The following is a 17,480-nucleotide window of genomic DNA, read 5'->3' on the forward strand; positions in this document are numbered from 1 at the left end:
GTGCTGAAAGATTTCTTCGAAGATGTTTCAGTACTGTGTGGACCAGAGAAGTACACAAGTTTCATACTGCAAATGTGATCCTTTTAACGGAGGCTAAATGTTTGTTGTGGGGCGGAACAGATTTTGGACGATTTCATATCAGTGGTGAAAGGACAAGAATAATAGTAACAGGCGGAATTGAACACTTACCTGGCCAAAGTAACCAGATTGGTTTAGTAAGGAAAAATAATGCGATTAGCAATAAAAACAGTGAACTGGTATGCGACAAACACCAAACGGAGCGCATAAAACCACCGTCCAGATAATTTGCTATGCACTCACTGGTTCCTAATACGCGATGCATTAGGCCGTAATCAAATATAATAATATCATAGGCTAAAAACTGAAATTGGAATGTATCTCATATAACGAAATTTTAGAGAGGGAGAGAGAGAGAAAAAAAAGAGGAGAGAATCACAAGTGGTGCATCATGGTAGCAGGAAATTACTGAGAGTTTTGTTCTTGGAAAGTGGCCTCCTTCTGGAAATTACGAAAGACGACACTATAATAGCCAGTAAATTGCTCAGAAGCAAATTTTATTTTTCATTTTATCAGAAGCAGAAAGATATTTCTGGAGTTAAATTATTCATTAAATTTTGAATTCTAACAATTCTGACTATAGCTCCATATTGGATATGGTTTTGATAAATTTTGAAGGTAATTAAGAATGGAATCCGACAAAGAAGTCCGTTCAGCTTATCCACTGATTGAGTGTGTACATATTTTTAAGAAAATAATTTATTTCTGAAAGCAAGAAGGAATTTACCATCTCAGCTGCAGTTGAACTTGTTGTAATATTCGACTGGCATGCAAATATGGTACTGTGTTTTCGTATCGAGTAAACATGCTAAATTGATTATGCATTTAATTCGATTCGCTTAATTTTTTCTTTTTTTAGAAGTTGGATACTCCTATCAACTCTACAGGAAAAAAATCGTTTGATTTGATCATTTCTTGGAAATTCTCAAATTCGAGGAGGAACCATATTTTAAGCGTATCGACGTGAGCAGTAGATAGAGTTCCCCTCAAGGAACATTATTTAGATATCTATTTTATTTAGGATAAATTATTTATTGAACGAAAATTCAGAAAAAATAGAAAAATTTCTTCTTTCCACAATAGGGAATTTTTAACTATCTCGTAGATTTTTGATTTCAACCAATTTGAAAAGCATTCTTCCATTCATTGTCAACTTTCAAAAATTGCTTAGAACTGATACAAGTGCGTAGCGGATACGATTATGTATCAATAAGTCGGAAAAGGTTGCATAATGTTCGCTATCAGGTTGCTTCATTTTATCCACTCATAAAGTTGATTTCAACAGTATAGAGAATTTTTTTCTTCTTGCTCAAATTGGTTGTACGATAGGATGTCGAATCAAATTTCCTCAAATTTTTGACAGTAATCTCATGCAGAAAAGCCGAAATCATTCAGACAAATTTCTTTTTTTAGCATTCGTATATTCAGTGCTACAGTTGAATAATTTAAAATGTAAATAAGGGAAAGTGACCTGAAGAAGTGAAGCAAGAGCAACAAGAAACTGCAAGATTGCAAAGATGACGCAAAGATGTCTGTTTTTTAGAGGTAAACCACAGACGAAAGTATATTTATCCTCAATTGCAATGAATAAGCAGAGCTTCATGGGAAGAAAAAGGTTGAATTGTTGCAGATCGTTGGGCTGAATGGAATCCGTTGAAGACTTCCTCCTGTTATGGGTTAATTAGCACTTTTAGGCCCATTAGCGCTAATTCATTTTCATCTGTAAATGTACATTTACATTTTAGCTCAATATTTTTATTCCCTGTTTGTGGCACTACATTCAACTATTCAAAAACAAATTGAAAAGAAATTTAGGTTTGTAATAAATTGAATTTTCATAAAATCTCAAAAAGAACTGTACACTCTTTATGGAAAACATATCTTACTAATATTAAAATTATGAAAATGCATTGAACTTCTTTGTTATTTTTTATTCCAACACTGGTTAACGATACTATCTCAAACAATTCGATATTCTTACATAAATGTATCACTAAAATTTCTTGGTCAACTAAAGTACTTTTTTTCATTTTTAGCTCCTGTTCGATCATCCAAAACATATAAGCATATCTTTCTTTCGGCTATTGTAGCATAACCCTTGAATACTAGCAATTTTAGAAATTTATTTGGATCGAATTTCAATGAATTTTTTAAATCAAGTCAAAATATGAAACAGTAAACATCAAGGAAATTGAGAGGGCCCAGTGACACGCGACAATTCATCTCGACGAGATCTCTTTTTTCATACGGTCTTTATCGAAATGCATTTGTTGCCCAACGATACGAGTACCAAAATAAATCGCGTCAGGAGTGCAAAAAGGCGATGTCCTCGACCTATGGAAGTGGAATTTAAAGTAAGTTGGAAGTGTGCTTGGTTGTAGTCATTTTGATGGGTTAATCATTTTTACCCCGAAGCTTCTATATAAGATTGGAAGGGAAGTGCCTGAATGATAAGATCAGCGCATGATCGTCCAAAAAAATCAACCGGTCGTGGCATTATTTTTCGGATTCATAGCCGTAAGAGCTCTGAATTTCATCGCTTTTGGACTTCACAACAAATCAGATGAAAGCATCTGATAAATCATCTATTCTTTCTGTTTGTCCGTCAAATATGCTGATCAAAATTTATCGCAGTATAATCATTCAGAATTTATCGTGCATACTTGTACCGAATTCTGACTGAAGGATAAATATACATATATCTGTATCTAGGTGTTAAAATATCTCGAATTTATTCCCATATTGTTATTCAAAGCCATATCGGTACGTAATGCTTACTGACACTTTGACCTAAAAGAAAGATGTGAATATTGTAGGGGTGGGGAAGGAATAATGTTGGTGGACTTTTTCCGTAGGTTTTAAGCTCTTCGAAGTTCCATTGTAAATTTTAGAAAATTTGATACGAATCTCGGTCAAAAAAAAATTTTTCCATTGAAAGAATGTATTATCACTTTTTATGCCGTTCATTTTGATTTACTAAAAATACTGGCCGGTTGAACTTTTTCATTAAATTTTTTTTCAGTTCAAAAGCATTCTTTATAAATTCCAATTGGCTAAGGGCTTAACGCAGTAATATAGTAACTGGGATGTTATTTTTTTTCTGACTTTTTTTACGGAATGCAGTTGTATCATGACTAGCAAAATGCTGTACTGGATTGATAAATGATCTAGGATGAATAAAAATATGCAAAAGAATATGTAATTATCATGCCATTTCTTGTACAGTAGCCCAAGATGCACGAAATTTATTAAACGTTGTTGCTCATAAGTTGTGCAAACGCTATGACTGGTTGGGAAAGTGGATTTCTTCGGTTTGTTATTATTCCTTGTTGGCTTATATTTGCAACGATGCCTTTTGGATATCACAGAGGAAAAAATGATGGGGAAAGTTTCACATGTTGTTTTTGTAAATAGCAGTTGAACAAAAACCACTCAGATAATGTAACGGCAAGTAATTTCAATAAGTACTACTTTTCCCCTTTCTGATCATTATGGTTATTAGAATCATTTAAGGATTCCAAAAAAGAAGTTGTGGAATGGAGGTATTTTTGAATTAAATTTATTTAGAATATCAAGTGAAAGAAAACATTGAGAGCCATGGAAGATGCGGAGTTTCAAGTTACGGTTGTAAAAACAGATACGGAGGAGAATAATCAGGATAAAAAACGAACCGAACGTGGGAAGCTTGTGCAAATGCAGAAGAATTGGTTGGAAGCAAGAAAAAAAATCGCCTCTCTGGAGGCACAAGTGAATATGGTAAATGATTAAGCTTAAAAAATTTTTAGATGTTATAAGATATCCAAAATGGTATTACACCGAAGTAATTTTATAAAGGCATGTAGGGTAGAATTCTGATAATGAGCTTCAATTAAGATCCATGTATGAAAGACATTGGTATATACAGCGATTCATGGAGCACGCTAAAGCATTTATTCGTAGAGCTAGTCTAGTCCACAATTAGACTTTCGAATTTCGTAAACATTGTGAACTTAAACAACACTAACCACGCCTAAATTTCGATCCTAGCATCGACTTCGTGAAGAAGCACTGGTTTGTGAAATGGTCGAATTGCGCAAGAACCAGGAAGTGAGTCAAGTCAAATTCGATGAAGAGCGCCGCGAATGGCTCCGCAATATGCAGGCAGCTCAGGAAATCAAAGCAGAGGTGTTACTATTAAGACTTTCATCTTTACTTATTTTAGAGGGTCAGAACTTTCGTGTTTTTCTGTTCAACCTTTATAGGTACTCGATACTGCTATCCTTATTTGGTCTGGTTTTAAAAAGAAAAAACGGATTTGGATGCTTTCTTTTAGAATGTTGATAAAGGCAAGGCCGAGATAGATTTACTAAAGGCAGAAATAGCGGAATTAAAATCTTCCTTGAATGATGCCGAACGAACCCGTTTGTTTTTGTTGGAAGACAACGGTAAAATAAAACAGCAGAAAGCAAAATTAAGGTTTTTGGTCTTATTTTTTAATAAAAAATTGTCTTTTATTCAAAACACTGCTATTGTTAACGTATGAACTTGAGCTTTTGCTGTAATTAACGTTGTACAGTATTTCTTTTCAGCCCTAAAACATCCAAAAATATTACTGTGAACTGTAATAAGCTTTAGATATTCTAAGGAGATGCAATTATAGTGAACGACTGTGCTCGTTGTTTCATGCGAGTCACGACTTTAGAAATTTAGATCGTTTTATTTGCTAACTCTGGTCCATTCCGTACGACATCACTATATAATTATTTAGATGTGATTACAATGAGTTGAAGCGTGAACACAATAAGTTGCTTTCCTCCCAGCAAGCTGAAACAACTGTACGTTTTATGCAGTTTTTATACATAAATGTTTTGACATATACTGTCAAAGTTATTAGCAATCTTTTGTCCGGTCTTCGACGTAGCTAATCTAAATGCCTATTGCGTAATAATTGCTTCTTACGTGTACGTGATATTTTTTAGAGAAAGAGTGAAGTTCTCCACGATAGAAGTGGAACGGAAAACATTCCAAACAAAGGCAATCAAAATGGGTTACGAGGTGGGAATAATTTTGGGAATGCCGTTCTCGGTCTTTCTGAGGTAAATTGTTGCTTAATTTTGCCATCATTCTTTCTCCTTGATTGCATTGTTTTTTCAGACCCACAGTATATGCATATCACCAGCTTCACCTAAACAGTCCGATAATTCCAATGTTACTAACTTGGAAGCAGATTCGAAACGTAATGAAGATTCAGTTGCCAGATCTGTAAATATGCAGGTATTTTTCGGAGTTTTATGTCAACGGGTTAATCATTGAGTTGATTAAAAAGGGTTTAACGGTTGGCTTCATCATTTTGTTTGAGGAGGTCAAAATGTTTGCCATCTTTGGCCTGCGTAGTTGCAGTATCTATAAAAGGCATTATAACGAATATGCGGACAGCTGCATTGCTTCTGGCCTTATATTTGAAACCTTGTTTTATGAAATGATTTTTTATTCTTTCAAAAAAGTAGCTACATTTCACGATTCAGGAAAGTGCCGTAATGAACAATGTAAACACAGAAGAAAAAAAATTAATTGGAGAGCTTATCGAAAAATTGAAGCACTCAGATAAAAAAAACCAGGAATTGCGAAAAGCGCTGCACACTGTTGATGAGCAATGCGAAAAGCTTCTGGTGCGTTTTTTTTCTTTTTTTTCTTTTTATTTTATGTGTTTGTTGATATTAGTACGGGTGATGCTTCTAGCGCTTACTATCATACTTTTTGTCTAAAGATAAAAATACTTTTCAAAATTATTAAAAATTTTAAACATTTCATAATCAAGAAAGCAAATTACTCAGCTGTAGCTGGAGTTATTTTTCCTCATATTTGTTTTGCAAATCGTATACGTCATTATTGCAGAGAAGTTTCCAGGAATTGAAATTACGATATGAAGAGAAGGAACGCAATCTTGCACTAAGTGCATCGATATCTAGCGTAGCGCCGCAAGATAGTAATCAGTGTGGGCGGTCGGATCTTGAAATGGGGCATTCTGCAACAGAAAAGGAACAGAAGTTTTTATCCCAGAAGTTTCTAGTAATTGTTTAATTGAATATTCTTCATTTTCAAACGAAATTACATTTTACCTTCATATGTACTGCATAAGGTGCTTCTAATCATAATTACTTCTCTCGTTACCTGCTCATAAAAATTTAATCACCATAATCTTCGTCCTCATTTTGATGCATTCCGAATACTGAGTTATGGTCGCCCACCAGTCAGGTCTAATCGACTTGCTATTCCCACTGTGTCCAATCTTAATCATTTTTAAGGATGACATGGGTTCTTCATCGAATGCAGTCAAACGCAAATATGCTTCATGCATCACTGCCTTTGGTAAACGTTCGAAAAATGATCTCTGCTGAGTTTGCGCAGACATAATACAATTTGTCATTGTTCTTTTTATGTCCCTTATATTTTTAATTACTTGTACCAGTTGTTTGAAACAGAGATAATTGCTTGAAAAGTTTTGACTTTTCCTCTTTGCAGAACTGTGAAATTGTCTATGTTTTAATAGTAGTAAAATAATATGCCCCAGGCAGATTGTATAGTTCTTTCCCAATGTATATTTTATTGTATGGCACGATTTTGTTATCCTTAAGACCTTTTTTTTTGCATGTCAATTCTGTCATTTTCTTTCAAGTGCAACTTGCTTAATGACTTAGATCATTCCTACCACTGTTGCCCCTATCTAGACTCCTACATTTCCCGTGCACTTCGTTATTGTTTTTGTTCATCTCATCTTTATCACTCATGTATCCCACAATCAGTTGTACACTCTGACGTACAAATGAACATTCCCAAACTTACATTCTTGTTGTAGTTCTTTTGCATACCTCCGAATGTCATACTGCCGATAGTTATGAAGTGTTCTAGGAAACTCGAATAAAATCCTTACGTGCGTCGTCAGCCGATACATCACTGAACTGAAATCTCCCGCTATGTCTAAAGAATCTCTTTGATCATGTTAGACTTCGTTTGTTTCTATAATTGGCATCATTTGATCACTATTGACTACCTTGGGATGGAAGTGGAATCTTACGTCTGGTAACTTCCGAATTATAGAAACTTGTATGAATTGTCGAAATCAAATATAACTCAGCCTTTATTGATAATGCTGTTAGAAAACGCATTTTCACAGAATAGATTTTAAAAGTCAACTGTCTGAAAAATTCGGAGTAAAGAGTAAGACGACGGGAAGTAAAGAGCGATCTCAAGAAGGGGATAAGCAATAAGCGTAAAGATAAAGGTAGTGGTTATCAAGTGGAGAGAAATTTACGCTCTATCCGCAGAAAAAATTAAAAAATAGAACCAAGATATAATAGAACGGAATGTTATACAGCATATTAAGAATTTTTCATTCCGTAAGGAGAAGGGAAAAAAGGAGGCGAATAATTATGATTGAGAAAATGCAGAAAACAAATTGAAACGTACAGAGAACAAAAGCAACTTAAACATTCCTGTTAAAAGATTCCTTTCGGTAACAGTATAATGAACACACGAATTTCGGTCTAGATTAAGGAGATGATTAAAACGCTACTATTATACATGAGAGATGAAGTGCAAAAGTGATGCACAAGATTGAGAAGTTACACATCATCATGATCAATAAGGTTGTGTAACGCATCAAGGATTCATTCCGTATGTCTAACTAAACAGCATAAGCAGTGCATGAATTAAAAAGTGTAGAGAAGGAATTGAGAGGGTGAAAGGGATTGTAGACAAAATACCAGAAAGTTGAAATGCAAAAAACAACTTAAACATCCCCGTTGAAGGGTGCCTGTTGTAACGATAGGTAAACACATGAGTTTGGATTCAGTTTAAGAATAAGAGTAAAACGGTATGATTGTACATGAGCTTAATGAGGCCCATAAGTAAAACTGTAGAGGAAGTTAGATATCATCATGATCAGAACCTTCCTGGCTTTCTGTTAAAGCAATATCCTCGTCACCGGATTTATCCACTTCATCATCTGCAGGTATATCCGCTTCACCAGTGGCAATACCCTCCACTTCATCATCATCCGCGCCATCATTTTCCTCACTCAGCTCTTCAGCGGACAACAGTGACAAAGCTCTAGTCTTTTGTCGCATGCGGAAAAAGTTCTTCAGTCGGTTGAGCTTCATCGTGCATGGTGACAATATGTTATCGCTGGGAGAATAAACCTGAAATAATATGATTTCTGACGTAATAAAGCATAAGTAACTCTCGAAAATAGAACAGTTTTTTCCCTATCAAATTTTGTTGAGAAACCTTGATAATTGAGACTAACCATGCAGATCGAGAGATCGATCTCATTAGCTTATTTTCTCTCCCACTTCTTTTACCCCTCCTACTATTCACTGAACGATTTTTACAGTAATGCTAGCGATAAGAGAAAGTTCCTTTAGCTATGGCCTCGTAATAATGCTTTTCAAGTCGAAATGGATGTTTTCGCTACCTAATTTTGTAAAGAAATTTAAAACAATCCACAAACGTACCGCCATCCGTTTGCGCAGGCTGGTGACACGATCCGCCTGCGGAGAGCATGGCGTCGTCTGGAAAACAAATACAACAGACATGTAGTGAAAAATCATTGGACGAAATGAAAATGAAGATTTGTATGAATTAAGTTCCGTATCTTCTATATCTACACTCCAATGATATTTCGAAAGAATTTGGAAGAGCAACCATTTTTCATTAAATAGCCAATGCAGTACAAACTGCGATTAAATACAGAATGATTTCCAGTTATGCAATTGAATGGTACCCTAATTTAAGCAAACAGTGACTTGAAATTTCTCTCCGCTAAAGAACTAGTGAACGGTTTGGTTCTCATTTAAATGAAAAGAAACAGAACTTCTAGTGAATCTAATGGAGATTAGTGGAAACGTACAGGTCCTTTGCTGGATTCAGGTAGTTCGCCACAAGCCGGTGGACTGCTCCGATCACAATGCAAGCCACACGACTCCTCATGTTTGGTATGTTCAGGCGAATGACCCGATGAGTCCGACGACTCGGTGATATTTTCCACATCCTTCAGGAGATCTCCACGATCTGAAGCGAGCTGCGTCCCCTCGTCGCTGGAATCAGAATCATTGTACTCGAACTTCGGGACAGGAGTGATACGATCGGACTCAGCCGCAGGTGAATCGCTTCGATCACTATCTGTACTCAAAGGCTTAACAGCATCGCCAGCAGACAAATCCTCATCTGATCCTTCAGATCCCTGCGAGCATACCGTTTCCAAATGTTTTCGCGGATGACATGTCACCGACCCTCTTCGATCAATCTTCGTTACCTTTGCTGGTGGTGGAGAAGTATCATTTTCGCTAGCCACAATATTCTCTCTATCAGCAGCTTCATTTTCTGCATTAGCTGGTGTAGACATCGCTAACTAGAACAAACAGCAATTGGATTGTTTTTAAAGAAAGGTCATATGGAATGCATAAATACGAAACAAAAACTTGAATACATGTTAAGGAAACATCCGAGAAAAAGAAGTGGAGACTGAAATTTCTTTTATTGTGGTTTAAACCTACCCAAGCAAATATCATACCTGAGAAAAATACTTTTTGGGGCAGGAGAAGAAAAACAAGTGAATATAAACGGCAAATATTTCTGGACGCAGGAACTTATCGCATTAATAGAGAGTGGGAGCTATTCCTTAACTTGACCTTCTACAGACTTGCAGCCTTTTTCTTCCTTCCCCCTTTTCTTCCTTTAAAAAGAAAGCCACTGCCTCTGACCCTCAGAAAGCTATCGAACATAAAGACCTGAATTTTGAAATACACAAAAAAGGACTGCAAGTTCACGAGGTTCAGCTAAAAAGTTGAAAATCTTTACAGCAGAATACGCATTTTCTCGAATGTCTAGACTCTTCACATTGTCTTAGGAAGCTTTAAACGTTAATCGTCTTCCGTCTGCTTAGTTCATCCAGCCGAAAAAATTTCCTCAAACTTTATGAATCGTATTGTTCTACATAATGCTCAGAAATTCCGGTGAAAAATCACCCCGATAACGGATAAAAATTCTTCGTGGTGAATCTAATAAAGTGACACTCCAAAACAGCATAAAAAATTAGTGATGGACTGTGATAAAGCTAAGAATAATAAGCAGAACTGAGTATGCCTAAAAATATTGCTGCTAAATAGTGCTTTCAGCATATATTAGGAGATTTTCTGCTATTAACGGGAATAAAACAATGGGGCACAGACACACATCTCAGAAAAAGACCCACCCCTCCCAACCCTCTCCCTCCGTTCCCTCTCAACCAACCACTCGACTTGCTGAGGACATGCAAAATGATTCAAATTCGAAAAGTAAGCGCCAACGTTCGTTACCGTCGGATGAAGGATCGTTCCAGGAACCATCCAGAACGAAAGAGCCTATATCCAGGTTCTCGTCACGAAATCCACTTTCCATACTCAGGAGCTTCGGTCATTGTTGGTAATGGGTTCTTTTGAATGTCTGTGAGATCATATTCTCGTAATCCCAATGCAGAGATTCTAGTTCCCTTACCAGCTCATCTGCTAAGAATGTCTTGAACAGGAATACTGACGTCACCAAGTAAGATGACAACATTTTAACATCGTTCGTGGCCGTGCATGTTTTGAGGATTTGTGCAGGTTTAATTTCTTTGTGCATGAATGTCCGTAATCTTTGCAAATATGATTGCAAGAAAGAACGTTTGATGAAAAGCCTACATCAGATCTACTTGTTATGTTTGGTTGTCCTCCCTTTACTAACGCTGCGATATTAGCATTCAAAAAGAACTCATACGAAAGATTAAATTGACCCATTAATGTGATATAAAAATACAGTTATCTTCTACTGCGTGCGACATGTATCAAAACATATATTTCACATAGAACTACGCAAACGATGAGTTCAAAACTGCTAGCGCCGAATCATATTTCAAATATTATAATTGTTTTCTTTTAAACGTAGGCGAGCAACCACAGTTGACTATTTATTTGATGGTCCGATGGGACATACTTTTCAACAAGAAGATAAATCAAAACTTGAAGTTAGTCTGTGAGGATGAAAGCAATTAAGTCCAATATTACAACACAAATATCTTGGTGATCTGGTCCTTGAAATCGCTTTATCTGTTTCGGTTTTCGAGAGCATCATAAAGCTATTTGGCAGCTTTTCCCATTTTCATATTAGAATATTGTTGAGGCCTAGTCTTTGCAGAATTAAAGGGGTATAGAAGAGCGCAATATTTCCAAATGAAATGAATCCGATACTAAATTTTTGAATATGGATCGCTAAATTTTACGAGTCCAAATTCACCGGAAAACTAGGTGAACTGGTTCAATTTGAAACTTTATTCTGAACTGCTTTGGAGAACTTTGACAGTATCAATCAGTACACAAAATGAAATAGTTGATTCGTGGATTATCACCAATTTCGAGTAATTGGACTTTCAATGCAGTATCCATCAGTATCCAAAACAGATTCTCCAATTTTGGATTGCAAAGAGTTCGTTCGTTCAAATCGGAAATCTGCAATGTTTTGGGTACTCAAATTCATAACAGCTTCTTGAAACTTGAAATGCTTAACTAGTTTTGGATGTTCTTGTTAATAATCAGCCACATAGATGTCATGTTAAAAGCATGTTTTTTGACTAAGTAAAAAGTTCCATTTTTTTAGACACCCATTCTCTCATGCTTCATCTGTCATTTGCAGTTATTGAGCCTCACCCATTGTAAAGAAAATAACCTCAACCATAGTCTTTACAAGAAAAAACACTTATTGTTTGTCTAGTGCATCGAATGCATCCGAGGTGCATTAAAATGCTGCATAAGGTTTAACAGGATATTATTTACTAAAAGAAAATACTACACTACATTATTCTTCACCAAACGATAAGCATTCGGCATCGCTAATGACATACTGAATGATTAATTTATAAATTATTGTAGTGAAAAACGAATAACTTACAATCATAAAGCTTCCTCAATTCAGCCATTGACATGTTGGCTGCTTCAGAACAGTACAGCTGTGCCCAAGATATCTAAACATAGTTTTCATATTTTGTGAACTAAAAATTAAAAATCGGAAAAATTCAGGCAATAATGTAAACGATAGCATAACTACGAGAATCAAAAAGAATGGCTTAGTCATTCAGTGAAGCTCGTTCTCTATTGCTAATAAGATGGGGAGATTAGTGTTTTGAAGAAACCCAATGTTGTCATTGTCGAAGACAGAACTGCCTACATTGCTGTAACGATAATGTAAGTTTTGAAGTCTTATCATTATTAAGAAGTAACTGCTAATTTCTTAGATTGCTTATGTCTTCTAAGAACTGGACTAATGTTTTGAAACCTTCCAGTATCTGCCAATCTTAATATGCGAAGAAGTGTACCGGATGGCTTTCGCGGAAAACTAAAAAAATGATAACACTATCTGATGTCATTAAAGTACCTCAAGATCACTGTTTCGTAGACCAATCGAGTACGATCGGCTTGATCGTGCTATAGTTGTAACCATACCAAAATTATATTCAATCACTTTTGAAAGAGCTTCAAGTAAACTGTGATCATGTATGATGCTTTTTCCGTGATTCGAAAGGAGTAAATTAAGCAATGAATCCAACCTCCACATCGTGTGTTCTAGATTAGTGCATGCCTCCTGCAAAAAAAAAGAAGCATCTATGTAACCTATTCCTAACAATTCAGGACGCATCCTTACCTACTAATTATCTAATTCATACCTTACAATTTTTCCAACACTTGGGCAATCGCTGCACTGAGAACAATTAATTAATAACTAATAAATTAATTGGCTGAATAAGTAAGTAAACAAATAAATGAATAAATGATAATACTAATAGAAGGAAACAAGGGAAAATTTGAGATACGATCCCCTAAACTTTATATCCTCATCAAGAAAGCCTTTAATTTACAAAAAACCAAATCTAACATATTAGTATCCGCTAATAACGTGTAGCCTCATCTAAAAGCAAACTTTCAATGATGGATGTGCGTGCTCAGCGATAAAGTGTTGCAGCTTTGGGTCATGAAATGAAATTGCTTTTTCGACATGGCCAAAAATCCGCTCATAGAGGCGCTTATCAAAGGAACGCCACTGTCTGAAATTTAAACAAAACGTTCAAAAGCTGAAATTATACACCCAGTTCACTAAATACACATGCGTGATCCAACCACACAGTTTTACTTAAGTCGATAACCCTGTACAGAAACAACGAACTGGTAAAGAAACTTATTAACTTTATATTATCCGCATTAGTGTTTGCATATGATACAATAACTTGAGACGCCACAAATTTTTTAAGATCCAATTCAGTACTGCTAAGCAAAAGAGCTGCCATTATCTCATTAAGCAGTTCGTCGAAGTTCATACCAGACGCAACAGCATCCATTCGAATAATATCTATAGTCGACGATATCGTTTCAGAAAGCAAATGCCTAGCATATTTCTAAATAGAAATCCACAAAATTATAATTCAAATTGCCAAAGGGAAACATTTAGAACAAGTCGCAAATATATGACTGGATAACTTTAGTTACTGAATTCGCAGGAGAAATACGTTCTCACGATATGCAAAGTTAACCGCGTTTTACAAAGAGTGAGAAATTCTGAAATCGAATGACAAGCCATTGAATCTAGGTAATAATCTAAGTAGGTCAGGCAAGAATTAGATATAACAATGGATCTCACGAAACTTGAAAGCCATAAAACTAGAACAACTCACATGTATTACTGCTTCTTCAACGTCAAGCGACAGTATAAGTTCTTCATCGTGAAGACCACCAACATAATAGCACATTGATTCGAGCACATAAGTATTTAATGCAAGTTTCGTTACCAAATGCTAAATACCGATTGTACCACTAACAGTACAAAATAATTGATGTTCTTACGTAAACAATCTTGTCTTTTATTCAGAAAGCATGTACTAGAACAGACAGTCACTAGATGACGTAATAAGAAGTACTCACCCACCTTGATAGTATTCCTTTTTGCTAATGGCAAATTCTGCTGCAGTGTTCTGTTGCAGTACTCTGATAAAGCATCTAAAAATTACAAATAATCTTTACGCAATGAAGCAATCCCTTTTGATGTCTTGCTTGGCAAGGTATCTTCATGAATGATGCCTTAGAGATACATTGTTCACTTCACACCCCATCGTGCTTTGGTGTATGTTTCTAGCCGTAAAAACTTTCGCTGCAACGCGATAGAGCTGTGCACTTCGAATGAATAAGTAAATCACGAAATTGATTTATTTTCATGCTGGTAAATATACAGAGAAAAATAATGTATAACATACTTATTAAAGTTTTCATGAAACCTACGACGGCAGCACCAAATGTAATTCGTTTTACCAGTGTTTCCTGTGAGATTTTTTTTCCATCTTCAGGTTTTCCCAACATCGAACCTGGCTCCACATTCATCTGCTTGAAATCCCCCAAATTGACTGGAAAGAAAAAACAGTGAGTATAATTAAAAACAATTGGAAATGCTATGAAATCCCATCAAACTAGACCTTCAATGAATATTTGAAAAGCATCCCGAATGATTCAAAGAAGTATTTACCTTCCAACCCATTTCTTCCAAAAACAGAGGTTTTCGTCCTCATTTCAAACGTACTGTCGCCACTTTTTCTTTCAACAAGGTAGCATACTATCTTATTTCCATCCTGAAAATAGTTACCATGCAATATGGCAAAAAGGTTCCAATTACTTTATTTCTTCTTATAAAGACCAAGTTTTGCACTAGTAAAGCAATGAATATCACGCTAAATGAAATGTTTTAAGGAGAAACATAGGATCTAAGTAAGAAAAACATCAGCAGCAAATCCAGTGTAAGAATGACAGGGAAAAACTAATTAATGGCACGTAAAATGTGTGAATGGCACAAGTTACAAAGACATTCTCACCGTCAATGAATAGACAAGTATTTCCCGTAGTTCAAACAAGCTTTTCCAACAAAACAATAACAAAGAGTTTCAAACTTATATTTGACCAATGAACTAAACCTGCTTAGCAAAAACGAGAAGCAAGTTAGCATCTGATGCACTGATAAAATGATTTGTTGCAACCAATTTTTGTTTTTCACTAGTAATTTCACATAAAGATCTCACTGATTCCACATCTGAATCCCTGAAAATATTAAAAAACTCATCCATCAAAACATATGTGAATCATCTTTTCCTATTGAATAAAAAATAGACATTATCTGCGGAAGATGTCAATAGATTAGATGGATCTATGCAAGTACCACAAGTTATAAATTTCTTGTAAGGAATAACGGAGAGCATTTTAAAATAAAACACCAACATTTCAGATCTGAAAAAACCAACTACAGGTCGAATTACTCCCGATGCTATTTGCGGCAGATAATGTGACTTCTGCAGATCATTACCGTACAGCAAAATAAGAGATGCAGCTAAATGAGTTTGTTCGAAACGAAAATAAGAACTCCAGTGCGATCCTAATCCCTCACAAACAGTCAAAAGATCTTTGTAACACATATCGACACCACCTGAATATTTTCACTCTAAATAAATTGCTACCGGGACAGAAATTTTAAAATTGAAAATCAAATCTTTTTTTGTTATTCAATGTTGTGATATTTGTTGAAACAAAATGAATACAAAAGATAAAACAATTTCGAATCCCCATGCTATCTCTACTTACGCGAGTGATATCCAGCGGCACTTCTTTTTTCCCTTCACTTTTTATAAAATGTTAAATCAAAATGACATACCGTATTTCTTAGGAACAGTGTAGGAAGAGATTTTGTGTTTGTCCCAAAGAGCCATAAGAGAGTCCTCCTGGCCTGCTGAAAACTGATTATGTAAGTGTTTAATGTTTTATACGGTACACCAAACTTTTCCTAGATGTTATAATTCCTGTTATCTAACCCGCTGCTTTGATGTCGTTCTTGAGTGCAGACACTAATTGCAGCGTGCTCTCAGCTGCATCCGTATCAGAATATTCCGGATAAATGACGAAATCCTTAAAAAGATTGATAATTTCATGCAGTACATAAGAAATTAAGAAATTTATAAAAACTGATAAAATTTTTTGCTGTCGCTCATTTGTTGGAAAGTTCTGCAACAGCAAAAGCTAATTTTGCAAAAGTGAGGCAAGATACAACCACTCAACTAACAGGATCGTTTAACTGACAAAATTTTCAGAATTCATTTTTTCCTTTCAACTAACAAAACTCATTTTCTGTAATGTTCGGTGGATAACCCTCATAAAATGACTATGTGTCAATGGGTGGCATTTAGTGAAAATTTGGAGCTAACTAAGGAGCAAATCCGACATAAAGTTAATGATTTCAGAAAGTGAGGAAGTTGTGATTTTATCAAAAACTTCATTCTAGAACAAAAGGATGAAGTTAGAGGGATGTAATAAAACCTGCAGGCAGACAGTAGTAAAATCTTTAAAACAAATCTTTTTAACTTGTGCAGAAAAGTTTTGCTATGTAAAAAAAAGTAAAGCAGACAGATCTAAGCAAATTTCGGCAAAATTTGCAAAAAAACAGTCAGGCAAGGTACCAAAATTTACAACTACTTGAGTGTTTGCGAGAATATAATAAGACGGTAAAGTACTTTTTCAAAGCGATTCAGTGCAAGTCCACGACTCAATGAAACTCTTTGAATTGGTATGCCATACTCCTTAACAATATCGAGTGCTGATAAACCATCTGGTCCTTTCATAAGTTTGGAGTTTTCTACTCCAACTGAATGACAACTTCTCACGGGTAATAAACCCTTTGTACCAACTGCACATGACTGAAACAGAACCGTTCTCAACGCATAAATTCTCATTTATCCTGCAAAGATCTAATTACAATTTAATTCTTGTTGACAAGTTAAAAGACGGTTGAAGTTGTGAAGGTACATTACTGCAAATAAATTATGCATTTCAAGGAAAATAAAATTCCTAACAGTTACCTCAGATGTCCTAACACTGGCGAGTAATTCCGTTTCCGTTTACCTTTGTTTCTCTACTTCCCTTACAAAATAATGTTTCATTCCTTCATACTTCAACCTTCGTTCATCAAGCAAAACGATTTTAATAGGCAGTGCTAGCATGCCTATTACACGCCATTCTATGAAATGCTAGAACGTCAGGAAAGTCGTTTACTATTTAAAACAACTAAAAATTGTTTTAGGAAGTAAAGAATCTCATACATTCCGTACAATAATACACTATTTCTTCCTCTTCTTTGTTCGCTTACTATCCAATCACTGTTTTGTCGCTTACCATTAACTTAATTCATCAAAATAAGTAAAGACAGAGAATAAATGATAAACTGATATACGAATAAAGTAAACCGACAACGACGACACTCAATCTCAAGAACAAATGTCAGACGGTTAATAGCACACCATCCCCATGGCAATCCGCATTTAACAGACCACTGCG

The 17,480-nt window shown here is 35.5% G+C and overlaps 4 protein-coding genes across 4 annotated transcripts; 1 reads left to right on the forward strand and 3 right to left on the reverse strand.

The window, feature by feature from the left end:
• LOAG_02784 (hypothetical protein) lies at positions 1-1,681 on the reverse strand (the record flags this gene model as incomplete). The annotated part of the gene is made up of 3 exons (XM_003138321.1): positions 1-382; positions 806-886; positions 1,550-1,681. The coding sequence occupies 3 exons, from the start codon at positions 1,679-1,681 to the stop codon at positions 134-136; spliced, it is 462 nt and encodes a 153-aa protein (XP_003138369.1). The 3' UTR covers positions 1-133.
• Positions 1,682-2,402: 721 nt separating this feature from the next.
• Positions 2,403-6,874, forward strand: LOAG_02785 (hypothetical protein). The gene is made up of 10 exons (XM_020446123.1): positions 2,403-2,432; positions 3,646-3,834; positions 4,105-4,242; positions 4,391-4,533; positions 4,826-4,892; positions 5,037-5,153; positions 5,212-5,331; positions 5,583-5,726; positions 5,965-6,126; positions 6,363-6,874. The coding sequence occupies exons 2-10, from the start codon at positions 3,676-3,678 to the stop codon at positions 6,453-6,455; spliced, it is 1,143 nt and encodes a 380-aa protein (XP_020303494.1). The 5' UTR covers positions 2,403-2,432; positions 3,646-3,675; the 3' UTR covers positions 6,456-6,874.
• A 985-nt stretch (positions 6,875-7,859) lies between these two features.
• Positions 7,860-9,473, reverse strand: LOAG_02786 (hypothetical protein). Its single transcript, XM_003138323.2, has 3 exons — positions 8,966-9,473; positions 8,571-8,627; positions 7,860-8,255 (listed from the first exon to the last, which is right to left on the reverse strand). Exons 1-3 carry the CDS (start codon positions 9,458-9,460, stop codon positions 7,983-7,985), a joined length of 825 nt encoding a protein of 274 aa, XP_003138371.1. The 5' UTR covers positions 9,461-9,473; the 3' UTR covers positions 7,860-7,982.
• A 2,002-nt stretch (positions 9,474-11,475) lies between these two features.
• Positions 11,476-16,879, reverse strand: LOAG_02787 (hypothetical protein; the record flags this gene model as incomplete). The annotated part of the gene is made up of 14 exons (XM_003138324.1): positions 11,476-11,579; positions 12,019-12,091; positions 12,502-12,708; positions 13,045-13,168; positions 13,308-13,516; positions 13,793-13,912; positions 14,044-14,114; positions 14,369-14,515; positions 14,635-14,737; positions 15,077-15,200; positions 15,378-15,582; positions 15,808-15,882; positions 15,965-16,058; positions 16,661-16,879. The coding sequence occupies 14 exons, from the start codon at positions 16,877-16,879 to the stop codon at positions 11,476-11,478; spliced, it is 1,875 nt and encodes a 624-aa protein (XP_003138372.1).
• Positions 16,880-17,480: the final 601 nt, after the last annotated feature.

The sequence above is a fragment of the Loa loa genome (genome assembly GCF_000183805.2).
Source record: "Loa loa unplaced genomic scaffold supercont3.3, whole genome shotgun sequence".
Lineage (NCBI taxonomy): Eukaryota > Metazoa > Nematoda > Chromadorea > Rhabditida > Onchocercidae > Loa > Loa loa.

Coding starts and splice junctions, on each gene's coding strand:
- LOAG_02786 (XM_003138323.2), bottom strand. CDS start 9,460: ATGTCTACACCAGCTAATGCAGAAAATGAAGCTGCTGATAGAGAGAAT. Junction 8,628..8,965: donor CTGAATCCAGCAAAGGACCT/GTACGTTTCCAC, acceptor TTTGTTTTCCAG/ACGACGCCATGCTCTCCGCA. Junction 8,256..8,570: donor GCCTGCGCAAACGGATGGCG/GTACGTTTGTGG, acceptor ATATTATTTCAG/GTTTATTCTCCCAGCGATAA.
- LOAG_02785 (XM_020446123.1), top strand. CDS start 3,676: ATGGAAGATGCGGAGTTTCAAGTTACGGTTGTAAAAACAGATACGGAG. Junction 3,835..4,104: donor TGGAGGCACAAGTGAATATG/GTAAATGATTAA, acceptor TTTCGATCCTAG/CATCGACTTCGTGAAGAAGC. Junction 5,154..5,211: donor CCGTTCTCGGTCTTTCTGAG/GTAAATTGTTGC, acceptor TTGTTTTTTCAG/ACCCACAGTATATGCATATC.